At 41.2% G+C, this 18,662-nt stretch overlaps 1 protein-coding gene across 1 annotated transcript; it reads right to left on the bottom strand.

Annotated features, from left to right (window-relative positions):
- Positions 1-4,983: 4,983 nt before the first annotated feature.
- Positions 4,984-18,321, bottom strand: SLC25A46 (solute carrier family 25 member 46). Its single transcript, XM_064736027.1, has 8 exons — positions 17,953-18,321; positions 16,115-16,157; positions 14,801-14,858; positions 14,229-14,306; positions 13,426-13,526; positions 10,737-10,793; positions 10,222-10,279; positions 4,984-7,171 (listed from the first exon to the last, which is right to left on the bottom strand). Exons 1-8 carry the CDS (start codon positions 18,203-18,205, stop codon positions 6,593-6,595), a joined length of 1,227 nt encoding a protein of 408 aa, XP_064592097.1. The 5' UTR covers positions 18,206-18,321; the 3' UTR covers positions 4,984-6,592.
- Between the last annotated feature and the right edge of the window lie 341 nt (positions 18,322-18,662).

Consider the following 18,662-nt stretch of genomic DNA (forward strand, 5'->3'; position numbering starts at 1 on the left):
CCTGCACAGGCTCAGGGCCAGCTGGGAGTTTGTCACTCTCACAGTCGGGGTCCTCCAGCTCAGGGCACTCGGACCCCCTCAGCCCATCAGCACTGTTGGAGACAGAGGCAAGGACAGCATTAAACACCTCTGCCTTGTCTCTGTCCCTGTTCAGGAGGTGACCACCCTTGGCCTGTGATGGGCAATGTTACCTCAGCACTGCCTTTTACCATTAATGATTTAAGGAAACTCTTTTCATTGTCACCCACAGTTCTGGCCAATGTCGTCTAGCCAAGTTTTGGCTATATGAACTTTCTCCCTCACAGCAGCATCTCTCATTTTCTCCCATGGCACCTGACCCTGCTTCCACTGGCCATACATGTTATTTTTCTTGCTTTAGCTCCAAAAGACCCCTGCTCAGCCAAGCCGGTCTTCTGCCTCACTTGCTTGACTTCCAACATTCTGGAATTTCCTGCGCATTTAGGAGGTGGTGCTCAAAAAAGTGACCAGCACTGATGAACTCCAGCACCTTCTAAAAAGTTTTCCCAGAGACCTCAGTACTAGTTCCTGAAGTCTGCTCTCCTTATGTCCATGGCTGAGGCTCTTTTCTTCCTGTGTAGAGATTTTAAACTCAATCACTTAATGGTCACACAAAACCCCTTCTGGAAATGAGCAACAAATCAAGGAGGGCATTTTTCCCACTCAGCTCTTTTACTATCTGTGATGCCTTGGTACCATTGTCATGGTTTGAGCCTGGCACAGAGCCAGTGCCCCCATGAAAATGCCTCACCCTGGTGTCTGCTGTGAGATGTGACCAGGAATAAGCAAAACAGGCTCCAACTTAAACATAAATAACACTTTATTACCTAAAACTACAGGAAAAAAATAGGAAAGACTATAAGGAAAAGAAAAAAAAATTGAAAACCTTACAAAAACCACTTTTCCTCCTCCCCACTCCCTAACTTTCCCAATCCAATACATTCTCTCAAAACAACTGCTCAGCCTTGGCCCCACACGTTAGTATACTCAAACTGCAGTTCATGGAGAGGAAAAGGAGTCCTTCTTGTTCCATAGGCTTTTCCTGGAAACAGTGAAATCCCGGATGCTTCTTTGTCACTTTGGCACCGCCCGGAAAGTCCATTTGCCGCTTGTGACATGTTCCTTCCATGCTCAGTGCTCTCACCACCGAGACATGGATCAGAGCTGCTTTTAGGGTGGTCTTTCAAGGATGCCTTGTCTCACTCCAAAAAGGCACAGTCTCTGCTTTTGGGACAACTGTCCCCCCCATATATTTCCAACCCCCTGGGGCCGGGGGGTCCTCACAAATGAACCCTCCTGGTTTTGAGGCACTGCCTCCCCCTAAATGCAGTCTGTGTCACAGGAACAACTGAGTCCATGGCTACAAGAAAACGTCCAGCCCAAAGGCCACTCCAAATCATCTCTCCCCATCCAATCATCTCCACAAACTCCGGGCCAAGGTCCTTATCTCATATCATCTCTCATCTCCCTTCTTATTCAGCTTCGAGGAGGATTAGCATTTTCGCAAGGCCCCAATCATGCAGGAAAGGGTTAAAAGTTTTCAGTCTCTGTCTGTCCTGGGAGGAGATGATACTCCCACACGTGCTGCTGCTGCGGCCGGCCGGGCTCTCTCTCTCTCTCCCCCCTTCTCCTCCTGGCTGGCTGCCATCACATTCGGTGCCGCCGGCTCTCTCTCTCCGGGGGGGGGGGGGAAAGGGGCTGGCTGCCCGATATCTCGATGTCTCTTGGGGCTCCGCCACCCTTCCATCCTCGAAGCCCCCCCGAAGCCCCCTCAAGCCCATCTCTGTCCAGGCCCCGGGCCTACCATGTGGCTGGCCCCTCCCCCGCCCAGCAGCAGCGGGCCGGGCGAGGGAGAGAGGTCTGAACTCCTCGGCCGGCGATGTCCAAAGAGGAAATGCCAGGGCAGTGCCCTGCTTTTAACCCCTGTGTATTCTCGGAGGTGTGTCCAAACCCCACTGGCTACACCAGGTGTCAGTATGAAACCCAAAACCTTCATTGGTTTGACCACAGCTTCCCAGAATTCCCACTCCTTCCGGGTCAAACCATGACAACCATGAAGCTATCACCCAGGAGCTTTAGGAATATTCTGGACACATGAAGGACAACACAGTCATCTGTCACAACCAGCATGGCTTCATGAGGGGATAGTCCTGTTGGTCAAGTGTAATTTCCTTTTTTGACAAAGTAACCCACCTGGCTGATCAATGAAAACCAGTTGATGTAATTTTTTGGACTTCAGTGAAGCTTTTCATACTGTCACTCACAAGATCCTTCTGGACAAAATGTCCAGCCCACAGCTGGAAAAAACACACCATGTGATGAGTGAGCAGCTGGAAAAAACACATCATGTGATGAGTGAGCAAATGGCTCACCAGTCAGGCACAAAGGGTTGCATACAGTGACTGGGGTGACATCAAACTGGTGACCTGTCACTTGCAGGGTTCTGCAGGGCTCCATCCCCGGCCCTGTGCTGTTCACCATCCTCATAAACAATCTGCAGGCAGGACTGGAAGGGAGACTCAGCAAATCTGCAGATGAGACAAGACAGGGAAGAGCTGTTGACTCCCTCAAAGGTAGGGAGGCCCGGCAGAGACCTCGATGAATCAAAGGGCTGGGCAATCACCAACTGTGTGCAGTTCAACAAGGAAAAATGCTGGACTCTGCACCTGGGATGGGGCAACCCTGGATGGATGGAAAGACTGGGGAATGAGAGGCTGGAGAGAAGCAACATGGAAAGGGACCTGGAGATCCTGGTCTGTGGCAAGCTGAAGATGAGGCAACAGTGCCCTGGCAGCCAGGAGGGACATCCCTGTCCTGGGGGCATCAGGGACAGCGTCACCAGCTGGGCAAGGAAGGGCACTGTCCCACTCTGCTCTGGGCTGGGGTGGCTTCACCTGAGGGCAGTCCTGAGGGCAGTTTTAGGTGCCACAATATAAGATAGATATAAAGATATGAAAGAGTGTCCAAAGGAAGGCCATAAAGGTGATGAAGGATCTGAAGGAAGAGCCTTATGAGGAGTATCTTGTGACCAAGTGGTCACTTGGTCTGTCCGCCTGGAGAAAAGACTGAGGAGAGACCCCATTGTAGTCTTCAACTTCTTTGTGATGGGAGGAAGGGGGCAGACATTTAACCTTGTCTGGTTACCAGTGATAGAAAACAAGGGAATGGCCCGAAGTTGTGCTGGGGAGTTTCAGGTTGAGTATTACAAAAAGGTCCTTGCCTCCAAGGTGTTTGGGCACTGGAACAGGCTCCCCAGGGAAATGGTCTCAGCACCTAGTTTCAAGAAGGTTTGGACAATGCTCTCGGGTACTTAGTGGGATTCTTGGGGTGTCATGAACTGAACTTCAATGATTCTTGTGGGTCTGTTTCAATTCAGGATATTCTATGATTGCACTCTCTGTTTGTAGCTGCAGGTGTATATCCAGCTGAATGACCATGTGAGACGAATACCTTCCATATACTTGCTTTGAACTTGCTGCTAAAGTCAGAAGAGCTAAGAAAATAATGTAATTTTGAGTCTTACAAATTCTGCATAGATCTATAAAACTGGACACTTCACATTATTGCAGTGCCCAGAGGCAGATCAAATCATGTGTGCCTCAGAGGAGATCTGCTAAAAGGAATGAACACAGCTAGAACAATCCTGGAGAATTTAGTATTGGCACCAACACTGGATCTAAAAGCTCCATTGCAACACAACTAAAAGCCAAGTGTCATCTGTGTGCTGTCCATGAAAGAACACAGGCAGATATTTGCCTGCTTCCAGGAGGCCTCATAGTTCAAAGTTTTCTGCCTGGACTTTGTCAGTTAGGAGACATGAAGGCTTTCCTTGTAAGAGACATGGATAAGAAGCCATGTAATGCTTTGGTGAGGGGAAAACATCAGAATCTGGCTTTCTTCAGGAACACTGACCTCCTTGAAATCTCTTAAGGTATTAAAAAATGTAGTAAGAAAAACAAAGTACAAAAGATTATTTGCATCAGGCACAAGAATTAGAGCAAGAATTCTTGATAAGAATTCTTATTCTTATGCATAAGAATTCTTCATATTTCACCACAAGCTTTCTACAGACAATTCAGTATTTTGTAGTTTTCAGTGGTATCTATTGCTGAAACCACCTACTGGTCATTTGTGTGAGCTAAAAATTGAGTACTTCAGATTTAAAATCCAAATGAAAACCAGAAACACTTAGGATTTAAAAGGTTAAAATTACTTTTTTCAGCCCATACTCATTTACATTTCTGCATGGGCAAAACCTAGCAATTCTGGACAAAATGTAAGTGTTTTGGAAGATAAAAAAAGTATGCATGAAATAATCTAAACATGCTCATTCTGGAAAGAGGACCAAAAAAGTATAGCCATAACCAAAAGGTTTTTTCCACCATGGAACAACTGCTCTACACTAACAGCATTCTTTCTCACCCTGCTTGTAGATCTGAGAACCTAGTCTACAACTGCAAAACTGTCAGCATTGAAAGCAAGTCTTTGATGCAATAAAATATTATAGCAGTCTCTAGTGTCACTCTTGAGAACTCATCTTCCCTCTTGAAGGATATATCAAGGCAAGTCCTCCATTTCACAAGGGAAAAAGGCCTAGAATTTTATTCCTAGAAAAACAGGGCTGGCCAATTTTACAGATACAACTGGAAGTGCTGGACTGCAAGATGCACTTAGTTATTGCTTCAAGGCAATTGTGATAAAATTGTTGGCTACAGCTGAATTTAACACATTTGAAAAGGCCAGTTCCATGTATTAGAAACTTGACTGGACTAGGGCATGAATAAGACAATGCTGTCCTTGCTTCGAGCAGGAATTTGGACTGCACGACACGCTGAGGTCTTTTCCTGTCTGGATGACTTTCTGGCATGGCCATCTTAATATTCATAAATTTTTCAAGAAACCAACCCAGGAACTGAGTATTTTACCTTAGCTCTTGCATGTAGTTTAACGCATCACGTTCTTGCACTTATGAAATTGAGGAACTTGAGAATGCCACCCTGGAATCTATACAGTAAAACAACACACAAAACAGGATTCCTTTACATGCCTCTTTGGTGAATTATTTTATAATACTTACAGTGAATTCTCATTTTATTTAATACACTATACACTAGAATTGCAATCAACAGTATTTCAAAAGAATCCAGTTTCCAAGTTCACCATACTTTCCATTTTAACACTTAGGCATTTAAAATACATGAAAGTTATAGATTAATAATAAAGTAGACCTGATATGAAGTCAGAACTTACAAAGAGCAACATCTTTGCATTATTTCACCATGACTACTTTCCATAACTGGTAACTACACAATGATTAATGATTAAAATGCAGATCAGTTTACAGCATTCACAAAAACAGACTTGCCACATGAATGTGAAAAAAGCAGCAGCCTCTCATAATTTAAAAGTGACTTTCCACATGCTTGTTCTATTTGCAAAAAACATCTCCCAACCCCCATTGTTACCGATGAAACCAAGGATTAGGATGTTCAGAATGATTAAAAATCATTTCAGGCTGAGTCTGAAGAGGGAGAGGGCAAAAATTATTTATTTCAATAGTTCCCTTGCACATGAACAGACTTAGCTCTGCTCCATGGAATATTTAAACTAGCAGAGATTTTAAATTACAGACATCAGCGCTAAATAGTTAAGGAGACAATTTTATACACACCCCTCCAATCTAACAAAATAAAAACTCTAGGAACAGCCAATTGTTTTCTTAGGCTTTCTGTACACTTTGAACACCACTACAACTATTACTACACAGATTTGTATGATTATTACACTCTCATATGGAGCTTTAGAGTAAAACTAAACCCTGAAGTTGTCAGTGGAAAGTCAACTAAAAATGGCACTTACACATGCACACATCAGTTTCTATTTTGCTTTATTCACACACTTAGTTATTGTAAGCCTTGCAAACAAACTGCAAGACAGCCAAATTTTGCATTCTGTGCAGCTTTGCCCCACACTCATTTTTTGTTGTTTTTATACAAAGCAAGAGATTCCTATTTGTCATCTTCTGCCACACTGCAGCAAAATAAGTCTTCTACAAACCTGTAAATGATAACATTTAAGTCTACTTAAGTCACTTTTACAGTTTATATTTTACTCACAGCTCCATTAACAGTGAAGTTGGAAACATTTTTAAAAGACCATCAGTCCCCTAATTGCAAGTTCTTATAACTTAAGAAAATAAATTCCTTTCAACTGCTTAACAGTCCATATTAAATATCAGATGTGATGCTTACAAAGCAGATACTAACAATTCATATCCATTCCTTATGTCAGTGAACTGGTAAGAGGAAAAGTAAATCCTCAATGCAATCACATTTGAAATCTGATCCCCTTTGTATGACTGCATATGACATATTCAATTTGTGTCTGTAATTTTTAAACAGTCTTTTTTAATTACACTTCGGAAACTATATCCCCATTTTTAAAACAAGTTGTTCTACAGTGTAAGGAGAACCCATAGAGTGGATTCCCCAAAGTTCACTTTCTAAGCCATTTAAACAATAACTAGGCTAGCAAGTCAATCATGTCCAATGTGCTGGATCCAGACCCGGACAGATTAAGAAACATTTTGAAGCAGTGTTGAGTAAATAATTTTGGTAAGCTGTAAAACTGCCACATGCAAGGTATACTGTACTATAACAGCTCCAAATCCTTTATAAAAACCTTGCACTCCTTCTTCCCGTTTTATAGTATTTATGCAGTCTTTCATTCCCTCATACTGAGTATTGATTGGAAGCACTTCATAGCCAAGGTCTGTATTGTCAATTATTGTGCGTGTCCCTTGAATATGAAGGCGGTGCAAAACTGTTTCCAGTGGGTAAAGCATGACATCAGCACAAAGGCTAGCAGCAAAGCTAGCAATAAGTTCTGGAAAATACGCATCCAGCATGCTCTGCACAGAAGTGGAGCTCTCAGTTGGAAGGTTGTGGGAATTATCCCTTTTCAAAACAAACAAGACAAGCTTCTGGACGATGGAACTGATGACGTAGTGAAGAACTCCGTGCAGAGCAGTGGGAAAAGTCAGGACCATCAGAGGAAGGAGACGTTTGCTATGGGGTACTCCCAAGCCTACAACTCTCCCAATTCCTTCTTTCACGCAATCCAGGATACCAGGGTTGTCTCGAATGATTTCACTCTACAAGAACAAACAAGGAGTTACAACTCATGCTGAGCAGTTCAAAAACAACCCGACATCCACTCTGACACTTTATCACTGCTTAACTTTTAAAAAGCATTAAACACTTGCATGCTATTATGTCTACACAGCTGTACAAATAAAAGCCGCTTGTTATAACACTCTTCCAGCTTCAATCAAGCTTCTTTTTAAAGAATGAACCCATCCTGAAGAAGTGAGGGATTTTTAATTTATATTGCAGTTATCTGTGTTTCTAACAAAGATATGCAACCTTCAGCCTATTGCTGAAAGTATCAGAATGCAAAGCAGTCATGAACTTGCAATGTCTACATCTGGAGCAAAATATCAGGAAGGATTTATTTAATTCAAAATTCCTTTACTTTAAAGACTGTGACTATAATCTTTGAACTTGAATCTACATAGTAAAGATTTCTATAACTAGTGTTGAAAGCTCATTTTCTATATGAATTGAATAGTTTCAGTTTTGAATGTTTTCATGGCATTATATGCATTTAAAGTAGTATTCTTTACCCATGATGTCTCTTAGTGAAGAGAGAATCACTGCATTCATGTGCTAAAAATAAAAATTCTGTAGTAATTATTTAATCTGTTACAATCCACCTGTGAGGGTAGCATTAAGTCAAAAACATTATTTCCCCTACTAATAGTGTTTTATCCTGTTGTTTACATCCAAAATTCAAGATTTTGGTGTTCTCCTAAATGTCCAAGTCTCTGAGTCCATGTGGTCTATAATAAACCAGAATAAACCACCAGAATATTCCTCTGTATTTGAGGAAATATTAAACAGCCTGCAGAGCCTTGATGGACTTTTCTGTGTGGGTGAGAAACCAGTTTAAATGCCTGAGAACATAATGATGTTGCAGACTTTAAGTACAAGTTAAGCAGCACAACTCCTTTTCTGTCCCACATCACTACAGTCACTGCAGTTTAAACCATTCCTGCTTTAGCCTAACACGCCACCATGAGGTTTGAGATGCGAATGACAAAAGAACAGCTAATGACAAAATGTGATAGGTACAAATTTCCATTCTTTACAGCTGTTTTGGCGAAATGTACACTTGGATAAGTGTCAAACAGGCACTGTTGAACACCATGGTTTACCAGAATTTAGACAGTTAAAGTCAACATAAACCTGCCAGTAGGAAATCCAACAATCCTGAACTTTTCTGGCTTGCCATTGGTCATTGCATTCTTGCAGCAAAGGAATGTAATTCAAACCTGGCAAGCCAAGCTGCTCCCCTGCACCGATTAATACAATATAAAAATCTTCACAAATGCTATCCTTACCTCTGCTGTGTTTCTAATAAGTTTATGATGATGCTTCCAGGAACTCAAGAACACATTTTGTACATAATATATAATATATACATAATATATACACATACACACGCTTGTTGAGTAAAATACTTGTACACAGCTGAAGCTACCAATCTTCAAATCCTCAGATCTCAGTGGAATTTTCATAACCAATCCATTACAGAGATCACCTACCGAAAAGGCCAAGTGAGATGCTATTTTGGTTTTTTATTGTCTTCCTATTAAGTTGCTTCCTAGCAAAGAAACTTTATACTTACTTTGCAAACAGAAGACAGGCTCTAAATCATGTTCTCTTTTATTGCTTAAAAATTTACCCATGCCCAACACCACAGGTAATGCAAAATCCGTTCAGACAAAAATACGAGCAGCAATATATGGCATTCCATTCTGTGGCTGGCTATGAGCTCCAGAAATATTAACAGTGTTCCACCACTGTTTCTAGTTCCAAAATTATGGCATGGTCAGGGTAGGGCCATTCCCCAGCAATTAAGAATTTGAGTTCCAGCCAGGTTCCCATTATGACACCAGCTAAGTCTCCCAAATATTCCCCAAACCAGAGATCCCAGGAGGAAAGACGGTTTCTAAAATACAAGGTATCTTCAGAGGAAGTGAGTTTGTGGTTGAGAGTCTGTCTATAACTTTCCCTGCACAGATGCTTAATCCCACCTGCCCTGTTAATCCATACTGCAGCCAGTTCAGACAGAACAGCTCTCCTAGTACCTTTCGGCTCATTTCAGCTTGGATTGTCTGCCCACAGCAGAATCCTGCCCCTGTCCATGCCTCTAAAGTCATGCTGAAACTGAAAAACTGCAGAAGTCAGCCTTCTCCCCAGAAAAAACACCATTTTGGACACATACACCAGCAAACTAGTCTTGACAGTACATACAACTTGCCCATGCTATAAATGAAAATTATTATTTTGATGACTCAGTGACACAAGAGTGACTATGCTGCATGCTCCATATGGGAGCTCAATCAACAGAGAGAGTTCCATTAGCTGCACAGAGACTCTGTCACATCATCTAAGAGCAAGTCATTACACAGACAGGGCTGGGAGAATTATCCTGGACATTTCTGCACAGCTAACCCTTGCCTTTCTCCAGAAAGAGATGCAACATCTCACTGACGGGCAGTCTGCAACACAGCACTATGGCCTACTCTTCACAGTTACAGAACCATCTAAGACATACTCTAAGTGACAGGTCCAGATTTTAATTTTTGTGGCTAACGAAGAACTAGATGAAGATTAAAACGAAAAACCTGACTGAATGAAAACAGTCCTGAGAGGGTAGAGTTGAGTATTTAATTAAAAATCCCCAGTGAACTACTGGAAAAACCTTTACAGTTGTTGTAGGGGACAGATGTCACTGTAACAACATGCCTAGGAAAGCAAAGGTTAAAAAACTTGAGATTGAGAAAAACTTCTTTCTGTTTTATCTGCAGGAACACATAAATATAGCATGTCACTCTTTCATATACAATATATTCTAACTATCTACATTAAATGTCCTTTCTAATTCTAGATTTAGAATTAAGATATACTGATACACCCTACATAGGGAACATCCATTTCAGCTAAGTCACACAGCCTCAAGCAAAACAAATGCAACTACTGCAACACAAACCAGAATTCAAAGATTCATCTCTCCACATAATCTAATCTATAAGGTCTAACAGTATCTTTTAAAATGTTCCGAACATATTTAAATTACCTGTACAGTTTCAATCAGGCTCGCAGAATAAAAAGGCATTGCTATCACATGTGTTAACCTGTAGAAATTAACAATGTAAGAATTAACATAACGACAATATTAGAATTTCAGCCAAACAGGCACCTGTAAGTTCATAAAGCTATCTACCAAATTATCCCTGAGAGAAAACTAACCAAGTATAACTCAATTACTAAAATTTAGACCAACTAGTTGAGGTAAACTCCAGTCAAAAGTTTAGTTAAATTCTATTTCCATGTGACCAGACTGATTAAGGTCTAAAATAGTTTAATCTTTTAATTTAGTGGAGTTCCATAGACACAGGGATCTAGTACGAGAAAACCTGTGAAAGTGGTATATGTAATCAAGATTGTTCAAAAAATCAACATTTGAAAAGTACTATTAGCATCTTGTCAAGAAATTACTGTTGGCATCTTGTAGCAGCAGACTAAACGTATGCCCATTTGGTAGTTTTATTATATTTAGATAGTAAGACATAAGATACATGCTATACTTACCCTTTGAGTAAAAGGTGTCCACCTATCTGCTTGAGATTCCATTTATGTGAAAGCTCTCTAAAAAGAGAAGTATTTACCACAGTATGAATAGTCATCCACACGTAATTCTCAAGCAATTCTTTCATGAGTGTCAACAACCTGTTGTCAGTTTTCATACTGGTGTTCTATGGTTCATGGTGAACTATTTCTCATATTGGAAAGACACAGTGAAACATTTAATAAATCATGCTTTAATTAACTTCAAGCAGTTTTTCAGGCTTGTCAGATATCCTATCAAAAAAAGTATTCAGTTATTGATTCATAAGATGTTTGCCACTCTCACAGCAACTGACTTTATTAAGTTCTGCCTTTATGTAGCAACCTTATGTACAAGCGCTTAAAGCAACCTTCAGGGAAAAACGGAGTATTTTAAAATCTTCCTACTCTTCCTTTATCAAGAAATCATTTTTATTTCATTTTGGTTTGGTTGTGCTCCTCTGTTCTTTAGGTTATGTTTACCCTGTTGTTATTTCTTTCAAGAAAATATAAATTATATTCAGGTACAGTTAGATAAGAACAAATCAAGTACAAGAGGTCAGGCTAGAAGTTGCGCAGTAATTCCATATAGACATAATTGAAGTTTTTTGTCCGATGACCAGTCCTTAGCATATTCTGATAAAAAAAGAAGAAAACCCATGTATTTAACACAAAGGTGACATCAATAATATTTCCTTGAAATAGTATTTCTACTTACGCACTTCAAAATACAAACAGCAAATGTTTACAGTCCACTTGACAGAAAATATAAATCCACCTAGCTCCAGATACCATTCCAATACCACATGTACTGACAATGCATATGGCCAATATCTAGCTATGAGGTATAGATACTTGTCTGTAATGCTGGGCACACTAGACCTTGCATTTTTAATAACAAGCTATAATGTTTTCAGCTTCGTTGTCTAGGAATCACAATCAGACACTGCTTGTAGTTAACCCTAATCCAAGAAAGGCAAGATTTTACTCTGAAGAATTGTGTGTTGTTACTAGCTTTCACATTTTAAATCCATAGGTCAATCACTAAACAGGAACAGAAGATCATTTTTACCATTATATATTTCAGACACTTGGATCACATCCACTTACCATAAAAGTTAAATGATTTGGAAAATTAAAACAGCCAAACTAATGTGTGAAAGCCTAATCTGTCAATCCACAAGGCATAACTGTGCAAGAACAATTACGTAAGAAGTTTGCCTAGTACAAAACGCTCACACCCATTTCTGGGCTCCTCTCCTAAAACAGGGGTACTCTTTCATGTAACTATAACAGAGAATTAGAATTGACATTTCACGTCTCTGTGTTCTTTGGACCCTGATAACGCAGTTAAGTAACCTTTTAAATTAGACTTGCTGGCACTGCTGCTACAAGCAATAACCTTCTCCTCCCTGTAACCACCCAAAGATGCAAGCCACCATTAAGAAGGAAGAGAGAGCATTCAGGAGAAAATTGTGGGCTGGTGCATGTATGAGAAAACCACTGAGAAAGCCAGATCACTTTCACAGTCCAGCTAATTTCCTGACTGTTCACACATTTTGTTTCCATAAAGATGGGAGTAGCACAGAGGAAAGAATGAGCTGGTTCCAGCAGAAAAGTCTGATTCTTTAGGCAGCAGCACCAGCCTACTTTCCAAACTGCTGAACTGACCCACAAGAAGAAAAACATTGCTTACATTTTTGAGAATTCAGAACTATGAAGATATAAACACTATATCACATCTCATGAACTTAAGCATACCCTAGAGCTGTATCTAAAACACACTTGGAGGAAAGCACGCACATGCCTGGAAATTTCAATTACCTATGAAACAGAGCTGACCAAAACCCTTAAATACACATTATACAATTTAAATATGAAATACTTTTACTAATGCTTTTGAACTTGCAAATGCCTACTTTTATTAGTCTGGATACATGCATCATAACAGTATTTGATTCATCCTAACCATATTTCTTCTTTTTAAACCCAGGGTAGTTTCCATGTCCCTGAATATTTTTAGTAAAAATTACTAAGTTTCTGCAGCAGAGGGTTGACACTGTGATGCAGAATGATGAATACCTCTTTAAATAAAGTCAGTAATTTTTAGTGGTTACCTCTTTGTTATGAGAATACTGAACAAGGTGCATATAGCTGTTGGTCAAGGAAGGCAAAAGACAAAGCTGCTGTTACATGGACACCCATTTACCATGTCTTCTCATTTACTAATGCAGGCCATTCTATTCTCCCTCCTACCAAGGACAGTGCAAATATTCAGCAAAATGTCAGTGCTAACTCATTAGCTGCGCAAGTCTTCTGTATTTACATTAATAAGACCAGGAATTTTCCCCTTAGGTATGGTAATGCTATTACCACACAATAAAAACCTAAAAAAAAGAAGAAAACTATGATTTTTTTTTTTTATTACAGAGTTGAATACCAAAGACCAATTTGGCACAGCATTTCTAAGCCAAATAAAGTTCCCAGAAAGAATCCCTCACTATGTATGGATTATAAAGTCGCCTTTTCCAAGACAACCACAGTGTGTTTGGAAACACCTATTTATTGTCTGGTTGTTCTCATGAAGTAGTATTTTTCAAACAGCCTTACTAACACTTTGAAAGTAAGTCAACAACTTACTTATTTGTTAGAAGTGGAAAAAAACATGCAATACCTTGGCAAAGGTGTAAATTCACTGATGATGCCTTCTGTTCCCAGGGTTATGCCCTGAACAATGAAAGTGCTGCCCATTCCTTTCCAAAGAGCTCTTGGACCCTGTGTGTCAAAATATCCAACACAAAACTCAAAAGTATTTTCAACTTATTATTAAAAAATTTCAGTAAACTCAGACCACACAGGGCTACAATTCTACTGTTTTAACTTTATCATTAAACTTGGTTAACAACTAATTTTTAATCTACACAGAAGTTTTTGTTTTTCAATAATTTCAAAGACCTATCAATAACTTTGGAGGCACGTCTCCCACTGTTAATAATCTGCATTATAAACTTAACACGATTTTCTATGGACAAAATGAGCTTAACATGTCAAAAGTACATCCATAAGATATACAGAATTATGAATTTCTTCCTGCCTTCTAATGATGTGAGTTTAAGGATTGCCATCCCCCTGCAGAATTGGAAATGTACTCAGTACTACCTTTGGAAGGAGTCACTTCAAAAATAACTTTATCCACATAATGATTAATGATCTTTCAGAAACCTAATGAAAAAAAAAAATTCAGGGACTTTTTGTTTTCTAACATGTATAAATCTTTCCCCACTAAGTATTGTACTTCTGAAAAAAAAAATAATGGTTTACTTGATCTTCTTGACACATTTTTGTAACTATAAAACTAACAAACTCTCAGCACAGCCATGCTTTACAACACCACCTACATAAACACTCAGATTTCACTGTACACACATGCTGTAGGTACACTCAGTGCTCACATACAGGCTGCCACCAAATACTAACCTGGGTCTTATTGATGCAGTACATGATATTGACAATACTAAATGGTGTGAGATGATAATTCCGTGCATGATAGTTAACCTGTTAAAATATAAACAATGGCAGTCTTAGAAACACACTTGCAGACGATACAACTCTGAAGGATAAAGGTGGTTCAAATATAAGAATTTTATTTCTGTAGAGATCAGCTAAAAATATGAGCAAGCTCTCACTGAAATTTAGGGAAATAGACAGCCCTTTTAAGTATTCATATGAAAGTTTAAAAATAAACTTTACATAAATCAGAACCTATGAAACAAAGCATCCTGCTTGTAAACGGGGATCTGAAAGTTGCTCTGCAGACCCCACAACACTTACTTGCTGTAATTTGCTTTCCACTGCCCAAAGAAAAATAAGTAAGATTTTTCAAAATAAGCTAAACTGCAGAACAGAAAACATGTATTCTACAAGTAAACACTTGTTAATGTAGCAGAGGCCCCCTAAAAATTACAAAGCTTCCTATAATACATACTTTCATTCAGAGATATGACAGCACACAGGAGCTTTGACTGGAATAGGTAATAAAAAAGACATACCTGACACTGACGGCGTAGAACAATGCAAGGATGTGCCAAAACATTTTCTGTAAATAGGCTTCAAAGGAAAATTGTATTTAATGCACGAGAAGTCACTAAGAATTCCTTAGAAAAGGCTTGTTAATTGTCTCTAACAACAGCAGATTAATATTTGGAAAACCAATATATTTTCTAGTGAACTAACAAGGCATGTTTTTGATGGCTACCCAACAACCTCCCAAGAAACAAGTTACATGAAATCTGACACACACATTCACTACAAAAAAGCCCCATATATACGTAGCATGGACATATTTTTATATGCAAATAACATACAAAATTTCTTAATCTCATCCTCCTCAAAGTTTCATGGTACAAAAAAACCACAACCACAATTATGAGAGGATTAGTTCCAGTTTTATGCTAATTCTGCATACTGTATTAATAATCAAGACTCTCTTTAGGATGGCCAGAGAAGGACTGGTAGTAACAGCTGACTACCTTTTCACCACTACCAACCCAAAACAATTCTCCTGCCACTACCAGAAGTCATATTTCAAATCAAAACTTCACAGGAAAATTCTCACTTCCAAAGCAGAATTCCTAGTTCATTCAGAGAAAATATTAATTTCATCTCAGAGTGCCTGAGTGATCAGAGTACTTACCTGTACTTTGTTCAACCTTGGGATATGGATTAGAAAAGCAGAATATCCAGGATTTTTACAAACTCAAGCTACTGAATCATCTCTGGTAAGTTTCTGAACTTCCGACAAACAAGTGGCACAGAAAAATACTGTAGTTTTTAAAATATTGAGCTAATTTGTAGTTTGCTACTACCAAAAGAGGTAAAACTTTCCCTGGACATCAGCATCTTAAAATTCAGCACTTTCTCAAAAACACTATCAATAATAAGACAACACAATCACTATAATAAGAATAAAATGGCCTCCAGACCAGCTTGGTTACATGAACATTATGGTTTGAGGATACTTTGGTAATACACTCGAAGACATTTTCATTTTAAGAAATATTTGTATTGATTAAAAATATTAATAAAAGTTGCAAATGTCAAAAAAGTTTCCTGGTGTTACTTTCAGATTACTTGGACAGGGTACACACATCTTGGGCATTCCATACGAAAAACTGTTTCTTACATTCATGTATTTTTTGAGCAACAGTTAAAGAAAACAGAAACCTAAACAGGGGCAGTAAGTTTCTAAACACATTTCAACTACTTATGACTGTTGGAATAAAAACACATTGTAGAAGCGTATGTAGGGTTTATAAGACAAATACGAGCTTTACTACTGCTTTGTCACTCAACACAACTCTTACCTTGCAAGGCCAATACCAAAGCCAGCAAATCTGTTCAACTGCTCTGAAAAAGAAAAAAAAAAACAAAACAAAAGCAGATTATACAGCAGTGATAATCACAAAATAGAGAAAATGCCATGCACAGGATCTGAAAAACTAATTTTATCCTATACTCGCATTAGAAAATTACAAGCACTAAACCACAATATTTATGGCAGCTGAGCTACAGAGGATATAAAACAAATATTCCCCCAGGAATATTTGCATTTTGGGCTGCACTTGAGTTTGTACATACTCTTATATATAAAATTATGCTTTTCTTACAGGGGAAAAAAAGAACATAGAAAAATGAACAGTAAAACAGAGAGTATTTTAATATCTAAAAAATCCAACTCAAACCAGCTACTGAAAGATTTAGCATGCATGAGTTCACAGTAATTCTGAAACATAAATTTAGATAATTGAGGTGAAAATAATGTTAAAACAGTAAGAAGACAAAATATTGGGAAGTTACACAAAAGGCCATGGATAAAATAACAACCAACCACATAAGGCAAATTTTCAAGCCAGCTGTTTATCTCCAGTCCTTTGCAAAAATCTAGTTATTGGAGAATTACAAAAGTAATTAATTCAACTCTTTGTTGCCTGCAACCAGACAAACATTTGCCCATTGGGAATTATCAGAAGGGATTTAAGATGAGCATCAGAACCATAAAGGCATTTTAAAGTTAATGCTCAGCCCTACAACTGCACAACTTCAGAGTGCAAGCAGTCTGAAGGCATGGATAAAGTAACTTCAGTGGGGCTCCACCCAAGTGTGGCAGCCCTCCTAAACACGGTAAGATACCATTTGCAGCTGCTGGATTCAGTGATTACAGCAACTCCGTATCAGTGCTCCAAAGTGCAGAATGAACACACCTTCCACATGTAGAGAGGGGGAAAAATGTAGTCTCCAGCTATGCAAGGATACTTAAACAGTGCTTCAACCGGTGCATCCATGGATGGAGTCCAGCTAAAGGCTGTACTATTTCTAAAGACACTTAAATAAAAACACTGCACTACTGGTCAGAAAAAAAATGCCTTGCCTACTAAAAAAATTCGATTTCACGTAAATTACTATTTCGTATATCTTTCGATACTCGAGTGTCGATAACCTGCTCCTTTTATTTAAAGAAAGCAACATACAGTACCCTAGATACAGCAAGTTTTCCTTAATTCACCTCAGTTTCATGAAGACCTAAAATTACTTTATTTATGGAGGCTTATACTCACTTTCCTAGCAATTACTGAAAAAGCCCCGTACTTAGTTGCTAAATCCTACCAGTCCCACAGTTCCCTCGCAATCACACGCGGTCGGGGGAGGTTTACGTCAGCAGTTCATGTTTTAAAGCCGAGAGAAGCCACGCACTCTGTACCACCACCACCACAATAACGCAGCACTCTAAGAGCCGAGAGCACTTCCTGCCCTTAAAGAGGGCGGAGTGTTTCTGCAGGAGATTGTTTACACGGGCACTGAGGAGCAAGCTGACTGCACACTGCTTAACGAGAAGCTGCGGGCGCGCTCTGACACTCTCCAACCATTTTTGCATGGAGTTGCACAGTGCCGGAGCGCAAGAGGCAGCCACGGAGCAGTCCGACTTCTTCTAAAGGGCTTTTCTCCCGGCGCTTCAGCACCGCCAGTAAAAAGGAGGGCCGGGCAGCGCTCGGCCTGGCCACGGCACAGCCCGGGGCCGCCGCCCGCCCGCCCTTGCCCGGCGGGTCACTGCTCGCGGGAGGCGGGAGCCGCGGCTCAGCGGGACCGGGGAGCGGCGAGAGGCGGGGGCCACCCCCCGGCTAGCCCAGGCCAGGCCCTCCCTTACCGGCGCCGGGGCCGGCCACCCCGAGGTTGACCTCCTCGTTGGAGCCGACGCCGCCCAGAGGGGTCCCGGCCCCATACGGCGGCGTTTTCTCGCCCCAGTGCAGGTTGCGGCTGCCGGGGATGTCGGGCGGGCTGGTCACCCAGGAGCCCAGCTCCGAGCCGCTGCTGAAGGGCCTGGAGCCGGGGCCTAGTTCGTCGCGGCCGATCCCGCGGTAGCCGAGGCCGTCGAAGCCGTCGGGGCGCCGCGGGTGCATGGCGGGCGTGGCTGAGGGGGCCCGGCGGGGCCGAGGGGAGCGGGAGAGGAGCGGAAGGCGCCGCACTCGGGCCGCACCGGCGGCAACGGACCCGGACCCGCCGCTCGCCCTGGCACTTCCGGCCGCGGTGAGGCCGCGCGCGTGACCGCCGAGGGGGCGGGGCCGCGGCGCTAGGCCAATGGCGGCGCTCCGCTTGCCCGGCCCGGGGCGGGGTGTCCGGCGCCGGGGCGGGCGGGCGAGGGCTCCCCCTGGCGGTGCGGCGGGCGGAGCACGGCCCGGTCCGGGCGGGCGCGGGGGAATCTGTGTGGCGGCTCCGCGGCCGCCCCCCGTTGGGGAGCCGTGAGAAAGATCGGGAGGTGGCCGGAGAAACATAAGGTGGCCATGCCGACCTGAGACAGCACTTTCCGAGGAAAAACATCCTTCTTATCGACCCTGGGGATGAGCACAACACAGACAC

This window comes from Zonotrichia leucophrys, chromosome Z (genome assembly GCF_028769735.1).
Source record: "Zonotrichia leucophrys gambelii isolate GWCS_2022_RI chromosome Z, RI_Zleu_2.0, whole genome shotgun sequence".
Classification (NCBI taxonomy): domain Eukaryota; kingdom Metazoa; phylum Chordata; class Aves; order Passeriformes; family Passerellidae; genus Zonotrichia; species Zonotrichia leucophrys.

Excerpts from the sequence above, each read along its gene's own strand:
- SLC25A46 (XM_064736027.1), bottom strand. The coding sequence starts at position 18,205 with ATGCACCCGCGGCGCCCCGACGGCTTCGACGGCCTCGGCTACCGCGGG. Across the intron at positions 16,158-17,952 it reads GGTGGCCGGCCCCGGCGCCG|AGCAGTTGAACAGATTTGCT; the intron begins GTAAGGGAGGGC and ends TTTCTTTTTCAG. Across the intron at positions 13,527-14,228 it reads ACTGCATCAATAAGACCCAG|GGTCCAAGAGCTCTTTGGAA; the intron begins GTTAGTATTTGG and ends TTTGACACACAG.